A 25,740-nucleotide genomic window follows, 5' to 3' on the forward strand; every position below is an offset into this window, starting at 1 on the left:
CTATTTATTAATCTAGGGAATATAATCAGTGATACCAGTCTCCACAACATTAATACGAGTAAATCATGATTTTTATAAAATTATCTTTAAATTAAATCTTCACTTCAAAAGGTTGTAAGGAAAAATAGAACATACCTACATTTTAAAATAAATGCATTGAAAATACAACAGAAGCTTATTTTTTTCATTTGATTTCACTCTCACTACAAAACTGTTCCATTGGTGTTCTTGATCTTCTCAAGGAACATTTGAAGTCGACACAAAATCGTTTACCTCGGTCAATTGTTTATAAATAACTTATCAAACTGCGCATGATAAAGTTAATGTCTTGGTTTGAGAATATTATATCATATGCAGGGGAATCTTATGCAGCCGGCCGGCAAGTCAGTATCAATCTGGTCACTGTTAATACTCACCGCCCGCGCGCCGCGCGCCGCCTCAACTACCAGCCAACAACTTTTTTCCCGAAGCATTTCAATTTGCGGCTGCAATTTATGGATAATCTTCCTTCAACTATTTATTGTTTCCCCGCTTTATTTTTGCTTGCAAAAGCAAGTTGCTGATTGTTCTGTATATACAGGAACACAGAGAGAAGAAGAACTGTGGGATGATAATATTACTAAGTAACCCAAGTAAACATAATCTGCTGATAGCCGTAACAAGCCTTATACGAGAGCAAAAACAAAAAAAAATACTGATAAATCTTTACATTCCTCGTCGTTGCTTCGCGGTCGTCGTTGTTGCTTACGGTTGTCGCCACACTATATATGAGCAAGTCCAGTTGCGCCGGACATGCTCAGCTCAGTTCAGTTTGGGTTAAGTTCTCGGATTGTTAAGACGTGATAAAGTTTTATTAGGGAATTCTTTTCGGAATCGTTGTTCCAAATGAATTGGAAAATTAAAATTTTGGTTGGCCTGCTGGCATTTGCCCTTTGTATTTCTGCTCGACCTCAAGAAGGGCCTAGAAGTACATCTGGATACGTTGGAAGCAAATGTGGATATGAGGTGAGCGTGAGATGTTTTTTAATATTATTATACGTAGGTACATACATATGTACATATTTCATTATTTTCCTTGCGGCCAGACAAAATTTAAAATGTTTGGGGTTGTGTTGGTGTAATAAACGTTTAATGTAGACACATACTGAGCTATGAATGGTTTATTTATTTTGTACATGCATACTACTTGTCAGAGCGGGCTAGTTTTTTAAGATCTGTTTGTACATAAATAAGTCTGTGACAAAGTGCCAAGTGACCTAACATAATAATAATAGATATAAATAATCGGTCCATACTTGATAAGGTAAAGCATTGAGCATAATTTTATAACATACTTTTGTTTTATACCTAAATAGAGAAAATTAGAGCTTGCTGAACTCGTCTTTTTTTCCTTTAGAATTAAGAGATTCATATTGGATCTAACACTCTTAGCTTTTGTTTTGTAAAATATTTTTGAGGTTTTGATAAATTAAATTGTACAAAACATAAATTCTAATCGCAAGATATCTACGGCTGTCCCATTAGATCCTTTGATAATAAAATATTCACTAGACGGTTAATTTCCTCAGCCATGTCTTGAAGTTGACGCCAACAGAAGTAAATACTTTCTTTTCAAAATATATTTAGCTGTGGCTGAATTTCCTTGATGGCAAATATGCTTACCTTAATAATACCTCCAGAAGAAATTAGTTTGAGAAGGGTTAAATTGAAAATCAATCTTCTGATACGGTCATGGTTGTTATAAACGAAATATTTGTGAGATAAACACAATTCCTTTTGACTGTAATTTTTTTTATGAAAAACCCCACTCGCAAGGAAGCCTGGTACAAAATAAAAATGTGTTAACTGTGAACGTCAATATTTCGTAACATATTCCTTGAATACATTGATCGCATTCACAAAGCTAGTGTCTACGTAGTCAAGGGATTATGATTGACTAAATCTAACTACAAAAGTAGTTGAAATTTCCACTCCGACGTAGTGTAAAATATTCGGCTACAAAATTAGTGGAGAATGATTTTGAAGTTTCACAATCAGCTGCTCGGTAAGGACGCACGAATTCAAAATGAAATAAATTGTTCAATATTTACATACAAATATAAATCATTCAAATTGTGTCTTAAATTTGATTTTATTGAATTTAAAAACACAAAAGGTAAGTTAAAGTTATCAAATCAAAAATTTTACTTATTTTATATATTTTCATTTGTAAAAAATATGACAATTTCGGATTGACTAGTTTGGAGTGTAGTTTTGCATTCACAAAGCTAGTTGAATTTTGACTACGTAGCCACTAGCTTTGTGAATGCGCCCATTTTGTATTACTGTCAAAAGCAATATTAGAAGTTTATGTGTTTGAAAACCGTACAAAATTTACTACGCTTTTAAAAAGTTCTTTGTACAGTGCCAGTCAAAATAATAGCAGTGTAACATCCCTATTAATATATTCTAGTACAATGCAATATATGAACAATTAATTACATTCATTAACTACTTTTTTGATACCAGAACATTTTGTCTTCCATTTCCGGAAAAAAAAATTATATGACATAACGGTTTTTTCCCAAATGTTACTCGAATGCTCTTAAAGTGTATATCTTAGCGGCCAAAATAATAGCAGTTTTAGCAAGCTTATGGTATTTGTATATTGTTTTTTTGCTCCTGTGCACATTTAAATTATAAATATCTAAAGTTTCAAGGTAAGCTTTCAATGCCTCATTGTATTATCGTATTTATACTCAGATACACTTACAGTATGGGCCGTAGTAAACACTGCACTCCGAAGAAACGCCGAATCATTCGCCAACTTTTTTCTGAAGGAAAAACTTATACGAAAATCCAAAACTCTCTTCAAAAATCGGCAAAAATGATTTCGAATGCAAAAAATTATAAAGAAAAACCTGAAACCCGCGGCAGGAAAAATGTTTTATCTCCGAAATCGGTAAGGAGAATTTGTATTACATATTAAATTTTCTTGAAATTTCTATCAACATTTTGTTAATTTCCTTAATTTTTGTGAATACTACTATTTTTTGACCGGAGCAAGTCTTTACCTTGAAGGTAATTTTTTTTTATTTTTATTTATTTGATAAAATTAAAACTTTTCTTGTCATAACCTGGATTAACATTAATGTGGCTTAATAAATATAAATATTTATAACGATTAAAAATCATTAAGTATTTATTAGGTTCAATTTTTTCAGTATTCCCTTCTTACTGCTATTATTTTTACCGCAGCTGTTTACTTAGAAGTATTAAAAGAAATGCTGATAAAAATAAAATCAGATAATCTCATATGTTGCATCTATATTTTTATCGTAGTACTATTTATAATTGATTATATTGTCTTTGATCTACAACTGCTATTATTTATTATCTTAAAAAACAATGATATGAAATGATGCATGTATGTTCATTGTACATACATCGATACTAGTGTGCGTACATATTCTTATACATTTGTTTATAATATTATAATAACAATATCGGTAAACTTAAGATAAGATCCTAGCCACAGGTATAAATTTCCGCAGCTCTAAGCTTTTAATCGGCTGAGATGGAAATATAATTTTGGACTTTTGACTCATAAAATTGCTGACCCAATTTCAAATCCAAAAACTTTATTTTAATTTTATTTGATTCTGAAATAAAACATTTGGGAATCATGCTGTCTATTTCCTGAAGTTATCAAATTTTTAAATAGAAATCATTTAATGCTCTCTGTAAAAGGGTTCGTTGTCCATTTGGAAAAGGAATAAGTAATATTTCTTTACAAACAAATTGTGATGGACTTGTAGCTTGCCTGAGGAGTGTTTTGTAGACAATGATGTTTGTGGTAGTGTGTGTACTATGAACTTAAAATATAGGTTTGTGAAGTAAAGTTCTGAATTTGAAATTCATGACACTTGAAAAACTAACTAGTTGCCTTGGTCAAAACGTTCAAAGAATGAAGTTGACTGCAAATGAAGCCCTTAATGTTGTCTGAACCTGCCCATTATTAGAATACCTACATTTTTAATATATAGTACATATCCTTTTAATATATAGTACATATCCTTGGCGGTTGCAATAATTTGTTCTATATACAGTCTCAACATTATTTGATGATCAAAATTGTCAGTGTTTATTTGTTTAGTTTAAAAAAAATTACACATTCTTTTCCAAATTTGATCGCGAAAATAAATCATGATTTGTTTTGTTTACAAAAATGAATTTTAAACCTATATTAATAATCTCTATAAAAGTGCATACCATAATTATATAGAATATACATACATACATATGCATGTATGTGCATATACATATGCTTGTATGTGCATATACATATCCACGTATTTATATATAAGATTTTAGTTAAAAAAAAAAAACGCTCTAACGAATTTCGAAAAAAAAAGTAATTATTCAAGGTTTTTTGGAACATTTAAATTGAATTTAAATTTTTGAAGACATACTTATTTTAAAGGTAAATTTGTGAAATGTTTAACTATCAGTCTTTGGATACAAGAGCAAGTTCGTACGACTCAGTCGATCACTTTATTTTTTATTATAGTCTGGTAGATAACTGTATGACAATTCCCGTGTTTTGTTGGAAAATCTATCAATAATATAGTAGGACTTTACACGAATAACAAAAACAATAGTCGTCGTATGGATACTACCGATAAAAGTTAAAGTAGAATCTTACTACAGATTAAATTTTTGAAATTTTTTTACGAATAGATCTTATGTGATTTCGTTTTCAAATGTTGGTACGATTGATATTGCATTTGTATCTCGATGACTGTGTTCGTTGAGTAGTTGGGCATTTGGAATCATGTGTTTTCCATCGGGGAACAAATCAATCTGTTACTGTGGATATTATTTAGTTTTGTTAATGAAAAATGGACTAACTGGGCTTATTTTGCAAGAGAAAACAATAGAAAAGATAATTAAGGCGAGCGTCAAGTTCGCTTCAACATGACATGTTAATGTAGTCTACGAACAAACCCACTTCTGAAGTTTTTATTTTATGTCAAATTGCTTGGTTAAAACTCTGAAATCGACTATCACCTTACACACACGTATTTTCTTGATTTTGATAGTCAACTATTACTTACCCGATTTCACCACTGGGCTGAATTTCGCTATTTTTTGGAATTTTTTGATAAATTAATCTGGCAAATATTCAATTGTATCAACTTTCAAATGTTAAAACTGGACTATTGCGGATCGTATACATGTAATATTAAAAAAATAAGGGTAATAATTTTTTGAAAAATGAAATATGATGAATATATTAATGACAAATACAAATATATAAATAAGAAAACATTTGTTTTTTCAGAACTTAAAATAGTTTTTTATCTTTTTAAATTCAATAAAAACAAATAGAAGATAATAATGTGATTGATTTATATTTGTATTTAAATACTGAAAGATTAATTTAATTTTGAATTGTTGTGTCCTTACCGAGCAGCTGATTGTGAAACGTGCACTAACTTTGTAGCCGAAATGTTTATACTATGTACGTCGCGTCGGAGGGAAAAACTATTTTTGTACTTGCATTTAGCCAATCAGATTCCCTTGACTACGTAGCCACTAGCCCAAATCATCGATATAAAACGGTATTATAAGATTTGTTTTCTCATCTTCGAAATTTTGGAACAAAATTAAGTACCTACATACATACATACGTTATACATGTGTTTATTAAATCAAAGTTTTTTTTGTTGAAATGTCAGACTTTTTTCTTGGGTTAACAAAAAATCTTATATTCCTACTACAATTTAAAAATTAAAATCAAAATATATGTACATATTTCAGAGTTGCCATCCAACAAAACCGAACATGCTCAATGTTCATATAGTAGCTCACACTCACGATGATGTAGGATGGCTAAAGACCGTTGATCAATATTATTATGGAAGTCAAACACTAATTCAAAAGGCTGGAGTACAATACATCATCGATTCTGTTGTTCAAGAGCTTTTGCGAGATCCCGAGAAGAGGTTATATTTCATTATACATTGATTTAAATTCAAATGTATTTATTTCCTATTTTGGCAGGTTTATCTATGTGGAATCAGCTTTCTTCTTCAAATGGTGGAAAGAGCAAAGTCCTGAGCTTCAAGAACAAGTTAAGCAACTTGTTGCTGAGGGTCGTTTAGAATTCATCGGTGGAGCTTGGAGTATGAATGATGAAGCTACAACTCATTATCAAAGTATAATTGATCAATTCTCATGGGGATTAAGGTGATTACACATTAATTCCAAGTCATAGTTAAAACTTCTGAAACGTATTTTAATTGAAAGACTTCTTAACGACACTTTTGGTGAATGCGGGCGGCCAAAGATCGGTTGGCAAATTGATCCCTTTGGACATTCTCGTGAAATGGCTTCGATTTTCGCTCAGATGGGCTATGACGGTCTGTTCTTCGGTCGTCTTGACTACCAAGATAAAACTGAGCGTTTGATTGAACAAAAATCTGAAATGATCTGGCGAGCAAGTGCAAATTTAGGTGGGAGACCAAAAACATCGACAAAAGCAAGAATATTTCAAACCTTCAATCTTCTTTTTGTTTCAGGTGAATCATCCAACTTGTTTACCGGCGCACTTTATAATCAATATCAACCTCCACCTGGCTTTTGCTTCGATATCCTCTGCGCTGATGAACCGATAATCGACGGTAAACATAGTGCAGACAACAACGTCAATCGGCGGGTAAGTTTTGAACCTTTTCTTTTTGAGATTCTTTATGTTTGTGCTCCACATAGGTCGATGAGTACTTCGACTTTATCAACGATCAACGAAAATTCTATCGGACTAAAAATATAATGCTTACTATGGGAGGGGATTTTACATTTCAAGATGCAAATGTTTACTTCAAAAACTTGGATAAGCTGATAAGGTGCGCTCAATGGTGGAGGAAACACATAAAAAAGCGAAACGCCTATCAGTTTTAAGGGGATGCATGTTCAAGAACGATTGATCTTAACCAACAATTCTTTCTCCGTTTTAGGTCGATGAGTTTTTTGATTATGTCCAACATATGGCAGAAGGTTATCGGACCAACAATGTCTTGATAACTATGGGAGAAGATTTCCATTACCAGAATGCCAATTCGTGGTATAAAAATCTTGACAAACTTATTAAGTGAGTCTTGAGAAGCCAACACATAAACCATTCGTCTAATATCCTGCATGCAGCCCTTTATCCTGATTAAATGTTTCACCTCTTTTTTTCAAAAAATCTCTAACTATTTAATACTTTCTATATCAGATACGGAAATGAACGCCAAGCTAATGGGTCCGATATAAATCTAATTTACTCCACGCCTTCATGCTATTTGAAGTCGCTTCATAACGCGGGAATTACTTGGCCCACTAAAGATGATGACTTTTTCCCATACGCTTCGGATCCACATGCCTACTGGACCGGTTACTACACATCCAGGCCAACTTTGAAGCGCTACGAACGAGTGGGAAACCATTTCCTTCAAGTCTGTAAACAGTTGACGGCTTTATCTGTTCTGTCTTCAACATCAAGCAGAAGAAAGGAGATGGAGGGTCACCTGGCGTTCATGAGGGAAACTATGGGAATTATGCAGCACCATGACGCAGTCACTGGAACCGAGAAACAAAAAGTTGCCAATGACTACGCTAAGAGGCTTAGTGTTGGAATTAGAGCATGTGAGGTGAACACTAAAGTGGCCTTGAACAAAATTGCTACTGGAGAGGATGTTCCGGCCAGAGGAGACTATAAATTCGAATTCCAAAATTGTGACCTTTTGAACATAAGCAGCTGTTACGTATCCGAACAAAGTGAAGGCTTCATTCTTACCTTGTATAATCCACTGTCACACTCTACCTTTGAATATATCAGAGTTCCAGTGCCTGAACATAACTATGAAGTAAAAGACTATAGAGGTAAGAAGTCATAGAATTCATAAGATTTGATTTGTATTGGTCTGTTTCTCCACAGAAGTATCAATTGAATCCCAAGTTGTCCCCATCGCTGATGCCATCAAATCATTGAAGTTTAGGCATTCAAATGCAAAGTTTGAACTCGTATTCCTGGCAAGTGAATTACCTCCACTTGGTTACAAGTCTTATTACATTACAAAGGTAAAGGACTCTGGTCGTTTTGCACCAGAAGTTAAAATGGTGAAACGGGCAGCCCTCAACTCAATTGGTAACGATAATATAAAACTAACTTTCGACACCAATGGCTTTCTTACTGCTGTGGAGTCGGATGGAGTTAATCGTCAATTGTCTCAAGAGTTCCTGTACTATGAGGCAGCAGTTGGAAACAATTTGGAATACCGTAATCGTTCGTCGGGAGCATATATCTTCCGCCCAAATAATACGGTTCGTGTAGTAACAGAAAACCCAGAAATAAAAATTTTCCGAGGGGCACTTGTCGAGGAGGTTCATCAGATCTTCAATGAATGGATAACTCAAGTGGTTCGAGTGTATGCTAAGGAGAACTTTGCCGAGTTCGAATGGCTTGTTGGTCCTATTCCTGTTAGTGACGGAATTGGCAAAGAAGTTATAAGCCGATTCACTTCGGACATAAAGTCTGCTGGAATATTCTATACCGATTCAAACGGTCGAGAGATGATAAAGAGAAAGCGTAACCATCGGGATACATGGAATTTAAAGCTTCTCGAAAAACAAGCTGGAAATTACTATCCCATAACAACGAAGATTGCCCTCGAAGACGACGAAGCCCGTATGGCTATTCTTGTCGATAGGGCTCAAGGCGGAGCTAGTTTGTTAGATGGCTCTCTAGAGCTTATGATCCATCGTAGGCTACTTCATGATGATGATTTTGGAGTCTTGGAAGCTCTAAACGAGACTTCGTATGGAAATGGTACAGTTGCTCGTGGTCATCATTATTTGTTTGTTGGGTCCCAAAATAAAGACTCACCAACAAGTAAGGCTCGGGAGAGATTTACCCAAATGCAGAAGTTGTTACCCACCTGGAAATTTTTCAACGACGCTGAAAAATTCCCCTACAATCAGTGGAGGATGAATTACACAAATATTGTAAGTAAAACACGCGATGGCTTATCTCATAAGTTCTTATAAACTTACTCTTCCGTATTTACAGTTCTCTGGACTTACTCTCTCACTCCCACAAAACATCAATCTTATGACTTTTGAGCCTTGGCATCAAAATGAAATTCTCATTCGTTTCGAGCATATTCTCGAAAAAGACGAAGATCCTGAATATTCTAAACCAGTGACATTCTACCTTAAAGATATCTTTCGCCAACTCGATTTAGTGAACATTCAAGAGACTACCTTGGATGGAAACCAATGGTTGGCCGAAAGTCGTCGAATGCAATTCCAAACAGATCCTGAAACAACAGAATATGATACGGATACCTTCCCTCAATACGAAAAATCCCAACGTTATGTTCGTCTTCAATCTGCCAAGCGACCAATGATGTCGACTAAATATATGGATGAATATGTGTCAATATCAAATCGTATTAATCGTGGTACTGAAAGAGTTCAATTGAATAAACTCCGATCAGAGAGGTTAGCAAATATGAAGAAACTGGTTGAGATAAATAAGATCGATTTAACGGATGATGAAGATAAATTTATTATTGTTATGGAACCGATGCAAATTCGCACGTTTATTTTGTATTTGGAACAGAAAATTTAAGCGTTTCCCTTTAATAAATAGCAGAGAATGTTGACAATTTTTGACTTGCTTTTAAATGGTTACCTTCAAGTAGATGTATATTCCCTTGTTGCTTAAAGTTTTGTTTAATACAAGTGCATCTGAGAACGTAAACAAATTGTTATTTAATTCCTTTTATGTCATCTAATTAATTTTAAATTCCTATTTTGGAAGAAAGTACTTACACCCTTTTAATTTCTTTCCCATCACAAGTACTTGGAATATTAGAAGAAATTGAAAAATTCGAAATCAATTAGGACAAGCGTTTTTTTGCTGTAAATTACAAACCAAACGGCAAGAAACTTTTCTGTTAGAGTTAAGTTTAAGTTGCATGAGACATTTTCATATTTCTGTTTACCAAAGGCTTTGTATATGAAAACTATAGTACTCTCAAGAGAAGAAACATTTAGGGCGACCAGATGCTGAGTCGTTGGCGTTAGTATCGAAAGTGTAGAAATTCAGCGGAAGTGAGAGAAAAATATTATTTCCATTCCTTTAAGCAGCCTGCAGAATAAAGGAGACAATTAATTTTACACCTAAAAAGTCAACACAATTTTCATCCTTGCATATGTTTTCATATACAACCTTCCATATGAAGGTCGATGAATTTGTTTTTGTTTTTTTTTTTATATATACATATACTTATAAGTAAAAGTAAGTCTCAAAATTTGTCCTTGAAACACTTTTTTGACCAGAAGTTATAACTACTTGCTTTAACTCAAAGATATGTGTTAATTTTGTATCTCGATGGCAGTGCTCGTTAAGTAGTTGTGCATTTGGATTCATGTGTTTTCCATTGGGGAACAAATCAATCTGTTACTTTGATATTATTTAGTTTTGTAAATGAAAATGGACTAACTGGGCTTATTTTACAAGAGAAAACAATAGAAAAGATAATTAAGTTTCGCTATGTTTCCACCAAAGGTTTATCTCAGTTTAGGTTAAATAAACCTTTTTGGTGTTTCCACCACACAAGAAGATTTAAAAATGATTAATGATTTCTAAAATGCAAATGGTGCTTCGATGTTTCTTTTAAAGTGCAAGTGAGATAGTTGAGTTGAAGTGAGATTCATGTTAAACAATGAATAACAGATCAACATATCAGAATATCGCGGGCTGAATGCTTAAATTCCCCACATACCACTTTTTCGGGAAACTGAGTTAAAGATTCAGTTATACTAATTCGTATGTTCTCTTTCTTGGTGCTATTCCCATTTCTCTATCTCCATTATTAATAAAGTTACAGAAACCAGTTTTGCTTCATAGACCACATATTTTCGGTTCTGTTCGTGCTTATTTGCTGCATATCGAAAATTTGTACGAGGCGGGGCAGATTTTCTATTAAAGTTTTAAAAACAGACGCTTAGTGCTTAAATTCCTCATATCCACATGAGATGGCATATAGCATGTAACCTCTCACAATCTATTGAAACCAAGTGACATTTTTCTTGCTTATGTGCCCTATATGCATTTTTCTAAATCATTTTTAAAATAAAATTTAAACACAGACATTAATTAAAAACCCAAAAATGCTGTCTATAATTAATTAAATATTTATGATTATTTTTCGACGCTTCAATTCTGGTTTTGATAGTTTTCAGTGCTGATTAAGTAATATCTGCTGTGTTTATAAGGATAATTTCTCAAAAAAGGCCATAATATATTTAAAAACGAGGTAAAAATAAGGAGAAAAAAATATTTTTAATAAGACTATTTCTATATCTTTAGGTTCACAAACTAAATAAATGCATTTAGAGTATTCTTTATAAAGTTTTTATCGATAATATTCAGGCATTTTTTTTTTGTTTTTACTAAAATGAATAAAAACAGAAAAGGTAAAAAACAAAAATAGTTAATTTGAAAAACTGTGAAAAAATACTAAAACTTAATCCTATGAATGCTGAAGTATTTTTTAAACCAATTCCGAATAAAATTGAATGTATTTTTCTATGAAATTTTAAGAACCAAAGTTCAAGTTGGGTATTTTTAATTGTAAAATGTGAAAATACTTTCATTTTTCATACTTTTTTTATCGACTTAAAATTAAGCCAATGTAATATAGGGAAGGGCTTTGCCATTATATTAATATTCCTTTTTGTTTTATATCACTACAAATAGATTTAAAAAAATTTAAAGTTCTAGAAATTTTATATTTTATTATTATTTTTGCTATCGTTGAATTCCCAATGTTAAAAGCATAAAGGTTCTACGTCCATTGGGGATTGCTCATTTTATAAGGGACATCCGGCCCGGAGTGTACACCAACGAATTTGGTATCAAATTAGAGGTTGTTCTAAGCCGGATATATCTGCAAAAATATTTTGTCAATAACTCATGGGAGATCCGAGATATTTAAGATTGAAGTTCGAAATGTCCAAACATTAAAAATCAGCACTTTTTCGACATAAATGCTAATATCTTTGGATACAGAAAAGTTAGAAAAATCAAAAAAGTGTTAAAATAAAGGTGTCAAAAATATCTATTAAATGAAACTAAAATTACATTTCTTTGATTTATATATTTTGAGTTATTTTTAATCAAACCTTTGAATAACAGCATTTTTTTAGGCAAACTTTTGTACAATAATATCTTTTAAAATTCAATGATGATATTAATTTTTTTTGGCACCAATAAGTGGCTTAGTTCACAACTTTTATTTTCATATATAATTTTTTAGGGTTTCTTCAACAATTTATTTATTTTGAAAATAATAAAAATACAAAAAAAATCTTATACCGAACACTAAAATAAAAATAATTCTTGTAGTAATATTGGAAAAATTAAAACAAAAAATAAATAATTCTTATTAAAGTGGTGGAAATATTAGAATAAATAAAGAAGTTGTTATCCAGTATCGACAAAACAAAATTAAATTAATTCAAAGAAAAATATTAAATAATTATAAACTAAATGATAATTCAAAGAAAAATAAACAATTTTAATGGCAATGGGTTTGGCAAAACATAATTCTTATCTGAATCATAGGTCACTAAAAGGTTGTTTGTTGCAGCATCCAACCGTTCTTCGACCTACTAGGCAATTGCAATAATATTGTAGAATTGACCTTTGGCAATTAACGCATACCTGTCTTTGATTTCCCACACTTGAGCTAGGTTCGTTTCTTTGCACTTGGGAACTATTTACGTTACTTGGATTTTCTTTAAAAGTTGAATCGTAATCCATTTTTGTCAAAAAACATATTTTAAGAAGAAATCACATCAAAAAGCCTAATATCAACTGCATCAAACCAAGAAATATAACGGAAAAAAACTAATTGACAAATATTTAATAGCTTGAGTGGTTAACTCTTTCCTGTATGTTAAGCTTATACCGCTCACATGCTACTCTTCTAACATTAAAAGATTAAAAATAACTCAAAATATATAAATCAAAGAAATGTAATTTTAGTTTCATTTAAAAGATATTTTTGACACCTTTATTTTAACACTTTTTTGATTTTTCTAACTTTTCTGTATCCAAAGATATTAGCATTTATGTCGAAAAAGTGCTGATTTTTAATGGTTGGACATTTCGAACTTCAATCTCAAATATCTCGGATCTCCCATGAGTTATCGACAAAATATTTTTGCAGATATATCCGGCTTAGAACAACCTTTAATTTGATACCAAATTCATTGGTGTACACTCCGGGCCGAAAATGAGCATACCCCTTTGCAGTTTGGTTTTCATAGTTTTAACATTTGTATGGAACGGGTTCTATATCCATTTTTGACTTTTTCTTAACTTTTATTTTTTTAAATAACCATAAGTGCTTTTAACCCTAGGACTTCAAATTTAAAAAAAGAAATATTTCATTCATGTATATAAAATTCAATGGTTGAAATTTTCAAATGCAAAATTACGAAATTATGTTTCAAACCTTAAAATTCGTTTTCTGAGGAATAATTTTTTTGTATATGGGGCATTTAAGCATTCAGCCGGCGATATGCTACTTCCTCCATGTGCAATTTTTTTTTATTTTATTAAAACAAAACTATATTTTTTGTACACAAACATGAAAATAAGCAGACCATAATGCATTATTTGTAAAACCAATTCCTCCACAAGCTCATTTCAACTCGTTTTAGGTATATAAAGAATTGGGGCGAGCATCAAGCTCGCTTGATGTTAATGTAGTAGTCTACGAACAAACCTCCTTGAAGTTTTTATTTTATGTCAAATTGTTTGGTTAAACTCTGAAATCGACTATCACCTTAAACAGACTTATTTTCTTGATTTTGATAGTCAACTATTACTTACCCGATCTAACTTACCTGGTCTAAATTTCGCTATTTTTTTTTTTGAAATTTATTGATAAATTATTCTTTCAAATATTCAATTGTATCAACTTTCAAATATAAAAACTGTACAATTTTTGGCAATTTCTCACTCTACCTTTATATGGAACACCAACAAAATACCAACAAATACCAACACGGCTTTCATACTCGTAAGTCTCCCGGCTGCAAATGGATTTCTCCACCAGACGTTACATAAAAAAATATCTAGATGTCGCCCTATTCGAATGCCATCATGAGAGTACTAAAAACAGATTCGAAATTAAATGTAAGTTATGGTTCGTGTATTTAATATGGTTTTTGTACTTGCTTGTTAAGAAATAAAATTTTCTACAGAAATCGATTTCTTTTCTTTAAAAATAAAAACACATAAGATGTCGCTCATATCAGTTATAATATAATACATTTTCAGCAATCTACCCCTGCTGGACTTTCAAACCTCGTTGTTCAGTTATCTTGAATTGTAGAAGTACGACCAAATAAGTTGCCATAAATGAAACATTCTAAAAAGAAAAAAAAGTGTTGAAGTGACTTTTTAGTTTGGTATGAATTGGATTGAAATAGAGTTGCATGTACATACTTTTTACATACATACATACATTACTTATTAGCAATTTAAGTTCAAAAAAATCGAATGTGATTTTATTCCAAATGAAAATCTTGTCTAATTTTAAAATATATGTACATATGTATGTATGTAAATATAGCAAAATACCGATGTAATTAACTCCCGATTAATGTTTGCATATCCGTCTAAATTCATTATTGGAGGATTCTTTGATATGGCCACCAAAAACATTTCGACTTCTTTCTGGGTTGCTCCGTCGACAGCTGTTAAATTCACATTCAAAAGTTTTGTTTGGAAATCAAGGCCAACTCTGAGTGAGGCATGATGAGCTTCATTGCAAATTATGTACAACAATCCCATACAATAGAAAACTATAACGAAAAGACCAACTTCTTTGTAGGTCGCGCCATGATCAATAATTTCACTTAGCGATCCATAAGTTGCAATGATAGTTGTGAAAAAAATAACTAAGCAATAAATTCCATACATGTTCGAATAAGCACGACCTATAGATTTTGAACATTTTAAAACAAATATAAAACCATCTTATTTGGAATAGAAAGTGTATTATAAAAATGGATGTACCAAGTTGCTGCATCATGTGGCTCAAGTCCATCCAAAGGTGTCTATATTCTGTGAGTTTCTGTGCAGGTTTTTCTCGTTGTAAGGTTTCTTGAAGAAATCCAGCTAAAGCCTTGCTGGCAGTGCCAAAAGCATTGCAATTGATATACCTGAAATAAGTTTGATAATAATACACTGGATAATGAGATGATATGGCTTAATCTTTAATAATTTAAGATTATATTTCCTGAGGATCTTAGTTGTTAGCAAAAAATTGACTGTTTGTTTTGATAATACTTTAAAATTTACCGAAAATAGGATTCCATTTTTCAAACATTTATTTTAATGAGTGGAAACCTCAAGTTGCGAGTTTAGGTACCTATTACCCACCTTTGTCTACGTCTCAGTTGAATTCTAAGGCACTAGGTATACAAATTTAGCATAGGTTTGAATTCGACTTTTGCTTATGTTTGATATTATTTGTTTACTTAAGGAGGCACTACAGTATTGTGTGAATTGGGGCCTTACCCAACAAACTTCTCCATTTAGCTCGGCCCTAGCTAGATTGTATAGTTGCACCCTCCAAGTTGAGTGAGGTGCCTTTCCAATTGTGTGCATCACCTAATCCGCGGCGTAAATTTACTACGGCGCCCTGTGTGGGTGGATTTGAAGACTTTTCAGAACAGAGCGTGACCCACCTATCTCAGACTTTGTAATTTTATTCTCCTGGATTATGTAACTTTTTTTAACAAATTGTTTGGTTAACACTCTGAAATCGATTGTCACCTTGCACAGACGTATTTTCTTGATTTTGATAGTCAACTATTACTTACCCGATTTCATCCCTGGTGTAAATTACGCTATTTTTTTTTGGGAATTTTTTGATAAATTATTCTGGCAAATATTCAATTGTATATCAACTTTCAAATATAAAAACTGGACTACTGCGGATCGTTTTTTTGGCATTTTTAATGATACTGGAAACAATAAACTTTCTAGGAGGTTGTCGTTCTACATGTACACATACCTTTAATATAAAGATTTGCGGTACCGTATTATAAAGGCCTTCGGTACCAATGGTTGAAACGCAACGATTTTGGACTCCCGCTTGCAATTAACACATTATCCAAAATAATTTCGAAAGAAACAAATATTGTCAAAAATCTTTAGAAGTTATCATCTATCAACACTGTTCTTCATACTATCGTAAATGAATCTTTATTGGTACTATATTATTTACATACATAATTAATGGTATTGTATTTGCTATATGTATATAATTGAAAGCTTTTTCTTATTCTTAAATAAATATCATTTCATATATAAACTATTCATTTGTCACACCACAGTTCATTTAATCTTTAAGGTCATCAGAATCTATAACTTTACCTATTTCAATATTTGTAAACCTTTTTCTAAATTTGAATAAAACTTAAGTTAAATATAAACGGATCATGTTCTTCTTTCCTTTTATTTGGACTTGGGAGAACGTTTTTCAAATCTGGTGCCGAAACACGGGAATTTTGAACGTTTAGGAAAGTTAAATTCGACGAACGAAACGAACGCGCCATCGAATTTTAATGCCGTGAAATTGAAAAAGTTGCAGCCGAAGAAATTCTCGGGCGACTTTAAAGATTGGGTCCCATTTTGAGAACAATATCGCTTTCTCGTTCATGATAATCCTTCTTTAAGTACGATCGATAAATTAATCAAGCAGATTAATATAATATAATTAACAAATAAAATATAATCTTACAGACTACAGAAACAAGGTTTTAACTTTAGTAATAAAGAAGTGAAATATAAATACAAATATCTAATTATGTAAGGCTAAAACTTGAACCACCAGTGTAGGAGTTAGGAAATAAATACAATAAATATTTTTTAAAAGATTCTCGACTTTGTTAGGAAAAGAAGTCAACATGATTACAAATGATATTAGATTCTCTAATGCATCGAGTTAGAGGCTCATTGAAACGGCTCCCTGAAATTACGCCATAGGAAATTACGCCAAAAACTGTTTTGGAAAAAAAGCCCAAACAATTTTGGCGTAAAAAAATAGGAAAAAGCGCCCAAAAACAAAAAGGAAAATACGCCAAAAAGTGTGGAAATTACGCCAAACTTTTGGAAAAAGAGCCAAAATACTAAAATGGAAAAAACGCCAAAAAAAAATAAGAACTTTTTGGTGTAATTTCCAAATTAGTATTGGAAATTAAGCCTTTAAAGAATGAACAGAGCTTTTTCTGGCTTAATTTCCAAAATTAATTTGAAATTAAAGCCCAAAAAGTCTATAAAAGAATCTGAACGTACGACGTAACATGGAGGGGCGCGGTGCAACCCGCGTGGCGCGGCGCCGCGCGCGTCGCGCTGCAACGGCGAACGCGACGCGTACGCGCTGCCTCCCCCGCCATTGATTATATCATAGGTATTTGTGCATTTGTTTTGTAGAACACATTTTCTTATAACTTTGTTTATTTCAATTTGTCAATTTTTGTATAGGTATTAAATGTAAACCTGAAGGACATCTGCCACATTTTCCCGACAACACGGACATTGGTCAATGAAGTTTTTTGCTTTAACACACAATCCATCACTTTTTACTTTCATTTTAGCACCACAATTGTTAATATAACAAATGTAAAGAACATCATTTTTATACACACATTTTCTTTTTGTGTATTTGTTTTTGTTCTGTTACGTACAAAAGTTTACTATTTTTTTGTTTACCACTTATAATTTCATAATCAAAACTTTCCATTTTGTCCATCGCTTTATCAAAACGCTCTTCTACTAACGGTATGGAAACAACAAACTATCAATAACTACTGATCACGTTAAAAAATTTAACAAAATATGCTCTTCAAAATTCGTGAAAAACATGTAAAATACTGTTATTTGCCGTTATATAATTTTGTATACCATATGAATACATTCGACAAACATGTACTTTTTTGTTTTTGATTTGGAAGAATAAACGGTTAATTTTCTTGCTTTTTATCCTTATTTGATTAGGAAAAAAAGCCAAAAAGTTTGTTTTGTTGCGTTTTTTGCTTTAAGATTTGGAAAAAAACTAAAAAGTTTATTTTTGGTCGTTTTTTCATTTTTTGTTTGGAAAAAAAGTCCAAAAGCAAATTTTTGGCGTTTTTTCCAAACAAAAATTATTTGGCCTTTTTTCATGATTCTAAAAGGAAAAAACGCCAAGAAATTTTCGGAAAAAATAGCCAAAAAATCCGGAATTAACACCAAACTCTTTGGGTTCTTTTTCCTAGGAAAAAAAGCCAAAAAATTGTATGGAGAATTTTTGGCGTTTTTTCCATTTTATTTTTTTGGTGTAATTTCCTATGGCGTAATTTCAGGGAGCCATTGAAACCATAGTTTACTCTATGATAGGGTTCATGAAATAGAGTACAAGATCGCGTTTGCCTATACGGAGCATATATATCGACTAAGGACAAAAGTGAAGGGCAGTTTATATGAGAAGTAATAATATCACGTATGAAAACCACTGAAAAATACCGACGGTGAATATCAAGTAGTATTAGACCAAGCAGTTTACATCTGGTTTCATAAGGAGGCATTTCAATGTTCCAATTTAGTCGGTGAACTACAATTCGCGAAAACTTTTTCTGAATCCTTTCAATTCTTAAACAGTGATTTTTATAAAAAGGATTCCAAATTACTTAGCAGTATTCTAGGGAAGATCTCACATAAGCATAAAATAATGACCGAAGGGTAAATGGATCTTTAAACTCTTTTGAGTTGCGAACCACAAACCCTAGCATAGTATTTGCTTTAGCAACAACAAAATCAATATGGGAGTTGAAGTTTAGTTTGTAATCAAATATTACACCTAGGTCTTTCTTTTCTTTAAGCTTAGTAAGTTTTGTTTTATTTATTTCGTATTCAAAACAAATTGTACTAAGACTACGAGAGAAAGATAAAGATTGGCATTTAGAAACATTTAAGAAAAGCTGGTTAACAGTGCACCATACAATCGTCCAAGGATTTGATACAGTGGAAAATTTTGATATCATCCGCAAACATTAGGCAGAGAGAATTGTTGATAACCGTTGGTATGTCATTGATTAATATCAGGAATAGAAGGGATCCCAAGTGACTTCCTTGAGGAACACCAGAAGTTACATGAATCACTTCAGAAAGTAAATCATTAAAGCGGACAAACTGTGTTCTACCTATGAGATAGGACGCAAACCATTTTAAACTATTAGAATGGAATCCGATAGATTCCATCTTTTTTAATAGTATAAAATACATCAGTTTGAAACCATTTTCGAGATTTCTAGTAATTTGGTTACAAAAAATAGATAGGTTTGTTGTAGTGGATCTTCGGGCTATAAATCCATGCTGAGATGGATTTTCTTTGAGAATAAAGGTTAGTTTATCATAAACTATTTTCTCGAAAATTTTAGGAATCGTAGAAAATTTACTCATAGGACGGTTCTCATAGGCAAAGCAGTAGAAACAATAGCTGGTCTTACTCCTTCGGAGGCTAATTACGTGACGACTATAACATTATTAAAAGAGGAATACGGGAATAGTCGTCAAATTATTTTGTGATGTTAAAAGGTGTTTTGTTGCGTTGCATACCAAATTATTTACGAGTGGATTTTCATCGTTACTACGAGGACTCAAGTGCCAATGTCTAAAGTGGTAGCCAAGAGAATGATGATGAGTGCCGAGTAAAAGCAATCACCTGCAAAACCTGTAATGGACGACATGCTATGATGATTCTGCAGTGAACCTATACATATCTGATCGAGTTAAAAAAGGTATTACTTATTTGCAAACAGAATGTGCTTATGCCAAATGAAAGCTCTACTTTTTCTATGTTTGTTCGCATTGTCATTACCGTCGTTTAAATTTACCTGTTGTCGGAGAGCATTAACTGAGCGTTATCACATTCGGTAGTGACAAACCAAAGCCAAGCAAGCTTTGTAATAGAGTTCGTTTTGTGCTTCGTGGCCAATTTGATGATCAAGCTGTAGTGGTAGATGCAATTGAGATTCCAGCTATTTGCTTTGATGTACTCTCTGACCCCAAAAACGACCAAGTTGTTTCAACAGTGAATCTGCAGTCAGCGGATAATCGCGCCCATGGCCAATCACTAGAAGGTGGTATAAGTATAAGCATATTGGCAATTCGCAACAGGTGAACACAAGCGTCTAACAGATAGGTTGACAGCAATCAACACAATCTTGGGATTTCAATTCAAGGACCATCGACCATCGAACAGAAAGCATCAGATTCAACTTGTGCAATTTCACTCAACGTTTGTGCCTGTGAGATATACAGAGGTTTTGGAAGCTCGATATTTTGGGAATCACTTCTGAAAATAAAAAGGTGGTAAGTGATGATGTTTCCTTGAATGTATATATATAGGAAAGGTGATAGGTTTGAAGCATTGCTTCCATGAAAAACGATTTCCACCCGCTTCATAATAACCGTACAGGTGCACTCATACGGATGCAGTCACTAGTGAGAAAAGTTTGTGCAGCTGGGAAAATTATTAATTACGATGAGGCTATGATCGATATTCAACGGGAATTGCTGAACCGGTGTCAGAGAACGTGGTTGACGATAACGGCCTTTATTATTTGCCACACTGTCCGGTGTATAGAGAAGATAAGGAAACAACAAAATTCCGTATTGTTTTTGACGCGTCCGCCCACGCACCCAACCATTCGTCGCTTAACGACGCCTTAGAAGTAGGGGAGAACTTTTTACTTATCTTTTGCTAATCCTTTTAAATTTTCTAGTAGGAAAAGTTGGTCTAATTTCAGACATCGAAAAGGCGTTTCTGCAAATATTGCTCAAACCATCAAACATCGAATGAGACAGCCACCGCTTTCTTTGGTTTGCCGAAAAGATCATTAACGACAAGATATTACCTGCGGTGAGGACTTACCGAATGACGCAATTAACATTTGGGGTGAAAAGCAGTCCGTACATTCTTGGTGCGATGATTCAAGAACTGAGTAAAGAAGCTTCTACCCAAACTGACGAAGAGACGGTGTGTCGTCGTTTCACTTGTGATCTATTGAAAAACAGCTTCTATATGGACGATTTTGTTGCGTCTCTTCATGATGAAAATCTTGCCACAGCAGTTCATTGTAATGGTGAACTTACGGTAAACTTTATTTGCGCAAAGAACAGAGTTGCTCCTCAATAAAAACGATGGCTAAAATGAACTTACTATTCCGAAATTGGAACTAACGGCAGCCTTGATTGCTGCTCGGATGCTTGCGTATTTGCAAGCCAATCTACGGATCACTATTTGTAATGCTTTTCTGTGGACGGACTCTCAAATCTGTCATCCTGGCGATACTGTCCGAGAGTGGAAAACCCTGCTGATCTGCTTACAAGAGGCGTAAGTGCATCCTTCTTGGCTAGTGAAGGATAAACCTTTCTGGCCGATTACTCATAACTTTAGTACTGCTTATACTGCTGCTTTGTGTACTCTGTCCTTAAAGGCAGACGAAAACACAAATGAAGATAATGTAAAACTGCAGTATGCTGATCCGATTTTAAACGCTAGGATTTTAGTACATTAACTCGTCTTTTCCGTGTAACTGCTTGCGTTTTCCGAGCTATTGAGAGGTTTCGAAAACGCGATTTTGATTATGTTTCTGCTAAAGATATCGCTAAAGCTGAAATTTACTGGATCCGACATGTTCAAAAACAGTATTATCGTAATGAGATTTCATCTCTGCCAAGGAAAAGGGGTATGCCTTCTAATTCTTAATTATTATCTCTATTTCCATTTTTAGATGATACCAATAAGTTGTTACGAGTTGGTGGTCATCTCCAAGATGTTGCAAATAATATAAACATTTCTCACGAAAATAATCTTACCGCAGTCATCTTATGTGACGAAACTTATAGTAATTGATCTTCATGCAAGGATCTTCCACGGTGGTACCTCAGCTGTTCTTTCACACTTACGCTCAAAATATTGGATTATAAAATAATAAAAAATGTTATCAAAAATTGCTTCGTTTGTAAGCTTCCTCGAGGTAACAGGTAAATCAGCAACGCAACCTTTTGCATCACTTCCAAAAGATAGAGTCTTGTCAACTAGAGCATTCGAGAATTGACTTCGCAGCTCCGTTGTACGTTTTGGATATGTCTAGTCATCGAAAAAAGTTTTACATCTAACTATTCACATGTGCAGCAGATCGTGCTGTTCTTCTCGAATACACAAATGACCTTACAGCTGAGAGTTGCATTCTTGCAATACGACGATTCATTGCTCGGCGAGGAGCTCCTCGCATAATATATTCTGACAACGCTACAACTTTCAAGAAAACGTCCTCTGAGTTCCAGCAGCTAAGAAATGTAAGGGTGAATCTCGAATAACGTGGAAATTCATTGTTGAACGAGCTCCATGGTGGAGAGGCCTTTGGGAGCGTCTGGTGGGTTTGGTTAAAACAGCTTTACGAGCAGCTGTACGACGAGCGACTCATTAACAACGATCAGCTGCATACGTTGCTAACAGAAGTTGAATGTGTGGTGAATTCAAGGCGTATATGGGGGATTACCCATTAGACCTTGCACCACCCACTCCTGCTAATTTTCTAAATGGACCAAGCGGACCTCCGCAAGAGTTTTCATCGGAAAATCAAACCAGTAATGCATTACGAAAGCAGTGGAAAGAGCGCCTAATTTTCATAGCTGCTTTCAAGAAGAGGTGGTTTATGGAGTACCTTTTTCAACTGAGATCCTTACATCTTGTTAAAAATTACCTCGAGTCTAACCTTCAAGTTGGAGATGTGGTATTAGTGGAAGATTCATCCTTGCCTCGACCTCTATGCCACTTAGCTGTAATACAAAAGGCTTTTCTTAGGCGAGACGGTAAAATTCGAGCATGTGAAATAAAGCTTTCTAGCGGTTCTATTTTACGAAGGCCAATACAAAAATCTTTAGAAGTTATCATCTATTAACACTGTTCTTCATAATATCGTAAATGAATCTATAATGGTACTATATTATTTACATACATAATTAATGGTATTGTATTTGCTATATATAATTGAAAGCTTTTTCTTATTATAAAATACATATCATTTCATCTATAAACTATTCATTTGTCACACCACAGTTCAGATAATCTTTAAGGTCATCAGAATCTATAACTCTACCTATTTCGATAAACCTTTTCTTAATTTGAATTAAACTTAAATTAAATATAAACGGATCGTGTTCTTCTTTTCTATTATTTGGATTTGGGAGAACGTTTTTCAAAAATATATTGGAATATATAATTAAAACGATAAGTCTGAAATAAAGTAATGGTTTTTTAAAAAGTTCAATTCCACGAGGTAAATAGAACCAATAATAACAAAAATCATAAATAACAAGTAATTATTCATTGAACATTTGCTTAGTTGTTGGGTACATTGATGCACACATTTTTATTTACAAAGGCCACGGGAGGACAAACAAATATTTTTTTAACAAGAAGGGTACACACAGAGTAGATTTAATAATTTACACTAAAACAGTAGGAATAAAAACCACACAATAATTGGTATGTTAGGTAACAGCATATTTCTTTCAAATTTTCATAGTTTCAAATCCTAAAAAACAAGTTTGTGAAGCTTGGTTACATTTTCCAGTTATCGAACACTTTGTGGCTAAAAATGGTGGCTTTGAATAGGAAATTCAGGTTTGTTATAATCGCCCTACACAAATTTTAACAAAATGGAGGATCCAGGGGGGTCATATGAGCCGTAATACTCATTAAGTTTAATTGTATAAACTATTTTTTTCGTAGTTTAATTAAAATTAAATTAAATTTGATTGTCAAACACAACCAACATATTTGTAATAATCTTAGAGGTATTCACAAAATTTCAAATTTGGAAACAACTTTAGTAATGCTTTAAATTATTTTAATAACATCTGTTCTGAGAGAAGGAGCAAATATTCTGATTATTAAGAAGAAACCTTAATTAACACTTAAATTAAAATTCTGTGAAAAAAAACAAATTTATTTTCTTAACACAAACTAGGCACATAAAGAGTGCTAGGCTTTCTTTAATACAAGAATTGAAAAAACTTTTTGAGGTGTTAAATTCAAAGTTTGACTCCTTAATGATCAAAATATTTAAAAAAGCTCGATACAAAACAGTCATTTTTTAAAATGTGTCTCCAAGTTCCATTTTATGAGTAAGCAGACTGAAAGGGGTATTAATAATTGGCTCTCGGAAAATGTGCCAGAAGAAAAACGCCAAAAAAGCTAGAAAAATCTTCATACATTTTATTTTTTACAAATATTTTTTTTGCAAATTTTCCCATTTTCTGGCCTTTAGTATCTATATTTTTGTAGCGTTTTTCCCCTTTATTATACATATAAGTAGTTTTAATTTTGTCAGCCTCCTTTACAGAACATTTTTAAGTGATAAAAACTCAACTTTATGTTCAGGGTGTGAACCCACCACACATCTGATTAAAAGTCTGGAACGTTAATGATAATCGTTTTGTCGATTATTGTTTCAAAAATTAAAGAATGGCTCCACATCAGGTACATCGCATACTGGTAAAAAAAGGACTTCTCACAAACAAATTGCTCAATAAATTACACAAAAACAATTTATTATATGTATATTCTTATGTGAAAAGAATTTAACAAAAAATCAAAGACGCTTTCCGCACTTCTAAACCTTTACACAATTTGTATGACGTATCAATTTAAACTCAAGGGGTTGTTAGGCACTCAGAAAGTTCAGTTTTCAGTAAGAGATCTTTAAACACCATCACCTATTGGCAGTTTTTTCTCCTGAACGTATGTATATGCAAATTTTCCTTTAGAAACAAATTTCCAAAATGTTCTGCACTGCAAACAAATTAGCTGCAAAAGAATGTGACCTAAAACTACTCTCACCTTAATTTTTAATAAAGTGTCACACATGTACAGCGGAAATTTGAATGAATATACTATTTGCTTGGGAAGCAAAAAGTAGAAATATAAAATAGAAACGTATTTAACTCACCACAAACTACAAAATCCATTTAACATGGCGATTATCGGATAATAAGCCACGGTGTACCATAATTCAAAGTCGGGTTGCAAATAATATTGAGACAAATTCACTCCAATACTCAAAGTCCACGAAAATATGCACAGGCCCCATGTCAATGGATACAAATTCGGAAACACTATTGCCGTCCCGGTGACTTTTAAAAACTTCAACTGATAATTTGTCCACATATTTTTGAATATGGCCACCTGAGATCCATGTCGCCACGAAGCCACTGGCAGCAGGAAATGCGTGAAAAGTAAACTAATAAATATCACATTATAAATAGCCTCATCGAAGCGCTTATCGGAATTCGTAACAAATTGATTAACTCTGGCCTTCAGCACCATTACCACAATCACAGTTTCCATCGAATATATAAATAGAGCCCAGAAAAATTGCTTCGAAGTCCATGAATAGCCAGTCCTAGGCATGTTATCAATGGGGGGGTTTCGATGAATCGGCATTACACCCATGATTTGAAACAGAACCAAAAGACTTTTGGTTGTGTGATAGAAAGAGTCGTGTTTGTCCAGCAGTTTGGGGTCGTCTGTGATTTGTTCCTTTCGGACGTACATCTCTGAGAGACTGCCATCCTTC

The 25,740-nt window shown here is 33.2% G+C and overlaps 3 protein-coding genes across 4 annotated transcripts in view; 1 reads left to right on the top strand and 2 right to left on the bottom strand.

Moving 5' to 3' along the window:
* The window catches only part of LOC129953996 (lysosomal alpha-mannosidase-like), a 424,309-nt gene that overhangs the window by 17,340 nt on the left and 381,229 nt on the right, over positions 1-25,740 (bottom strand). The gene's annotated exons all lie outside the window — the stretch shown is intronic.
* Positions 479-9,696, top strand: LOC129953993 (lysosomal alpha-mannosidase). 2 transcript variants are annotated; one of them, XM_056067573.1, is made up of 9 exons: positions 479-1,005; positions 5,803-5,987; positions 6,046-6,231; positions 6,292-6,497; positions 6,564-6,700; positions 6,999-7,132; positions 7,259-7,905; positions 7,961-9,027; positions 9,092-9,696. In XM_056067573.1, the coding sequence occupies exons 1-9, from the start codon at positions 886-888 to the stop codon at positions 9,653-9,655; spliced, it is 3,246 nt and encodes a 1,081-aa protein (XP_055923548.1). In that variant the 5' UTR covers positions 479-885; the 3' UTR covers positions 9,656-9,696. The 2 variants fall into 2 exon arrangements, with proteins under 2 accessions (XP_055923548.1, XP_055923547.1); XM_056067572.1 differs by lacking the exon at positions 6,999-7,132 and adding an exon at positions 6,754-6,887 and having other exon boundaries at positions 480-1,005.
* Positions 14,234-25,583, bottom strand: LOC129954003 (gustatory and odorant receptor 21a). Its single transcript, XM_056067592.1, has 5 exons — positions 25,494-25,583; positions 25,114-25,404; positions 15,125-15,270; positions 14,687-15,045; positions 14,234-14,474 (listed from the first exon to the last, which is right to left on the bottom strand). The coding sequence occupies exons 2-5, from the start codon at positions 25,329-25,331 to the stop codon at positions 14,388-14,390; spliced, it is 810 nt and encodes a 269-aa protein (XP_055923567.1). The 5' UTR covers positions 25,332-25,404; positions 25,494-25,583; the 3' UTR covers positions 14,234-14,387.

The sequence above is a fragment of the Eupeodes corollae genome, chromosome 1 (genome assembly GCF_945859685.1).
Source record: "Eupeodes corollae chromosome 1, idEupCoro1.1, whole genome shotgun sequence".
Taxonomy (NCBI): Eukaryota; Metazoa; Arthropoda; class Insecta; order Diptera; family Syrphidae; genus Eupeodes; species Eupeodes corollae.

Coding starts and splice junctions, on each gene's coding strand:
- LOC129953993 (XM_056067573.1), top strand. CDS start 886: ATGAATTGGAAAATTAAAATTTTGGTTGGCCTGCTGGCATTTGCCCTT. Junction 6,498..6,563: donor GCGAGCAAGTGCAAATTTAG/GTGGGAGACCAA, acceptor TTTTTGTTTCAG/GTGAATCATCCAACTTGTTT. Junction 7,906..7,960: donor TGAAGTAAAAGACTATAGAG/GTAAGAAGTCAT, acceptor GTTTCTCCACAG/AAGTATCAATTGAATCCCAA.
- LOC129954003 (XM_056067592.1), bottom strand. CDS start 25,331: ATGTGGACAAATTATCAGTTGAAGTTTTTAAAAGTCACCGGGACGGCA. Junction 15,271..25,113: donor AATGGATTTTGTAGTTTGTG/GTGAGTTAAATA, acceptor AACTTATTTCAG/GTATATCAATTGCAATGCTT. Junction 14,475..14,686: donor ATCGGGAGTTAATTACATCG/GTATTTTGCTAT, acceptor TTTTCTTTTTAG/AATGTTTCATTTATGGCAAC.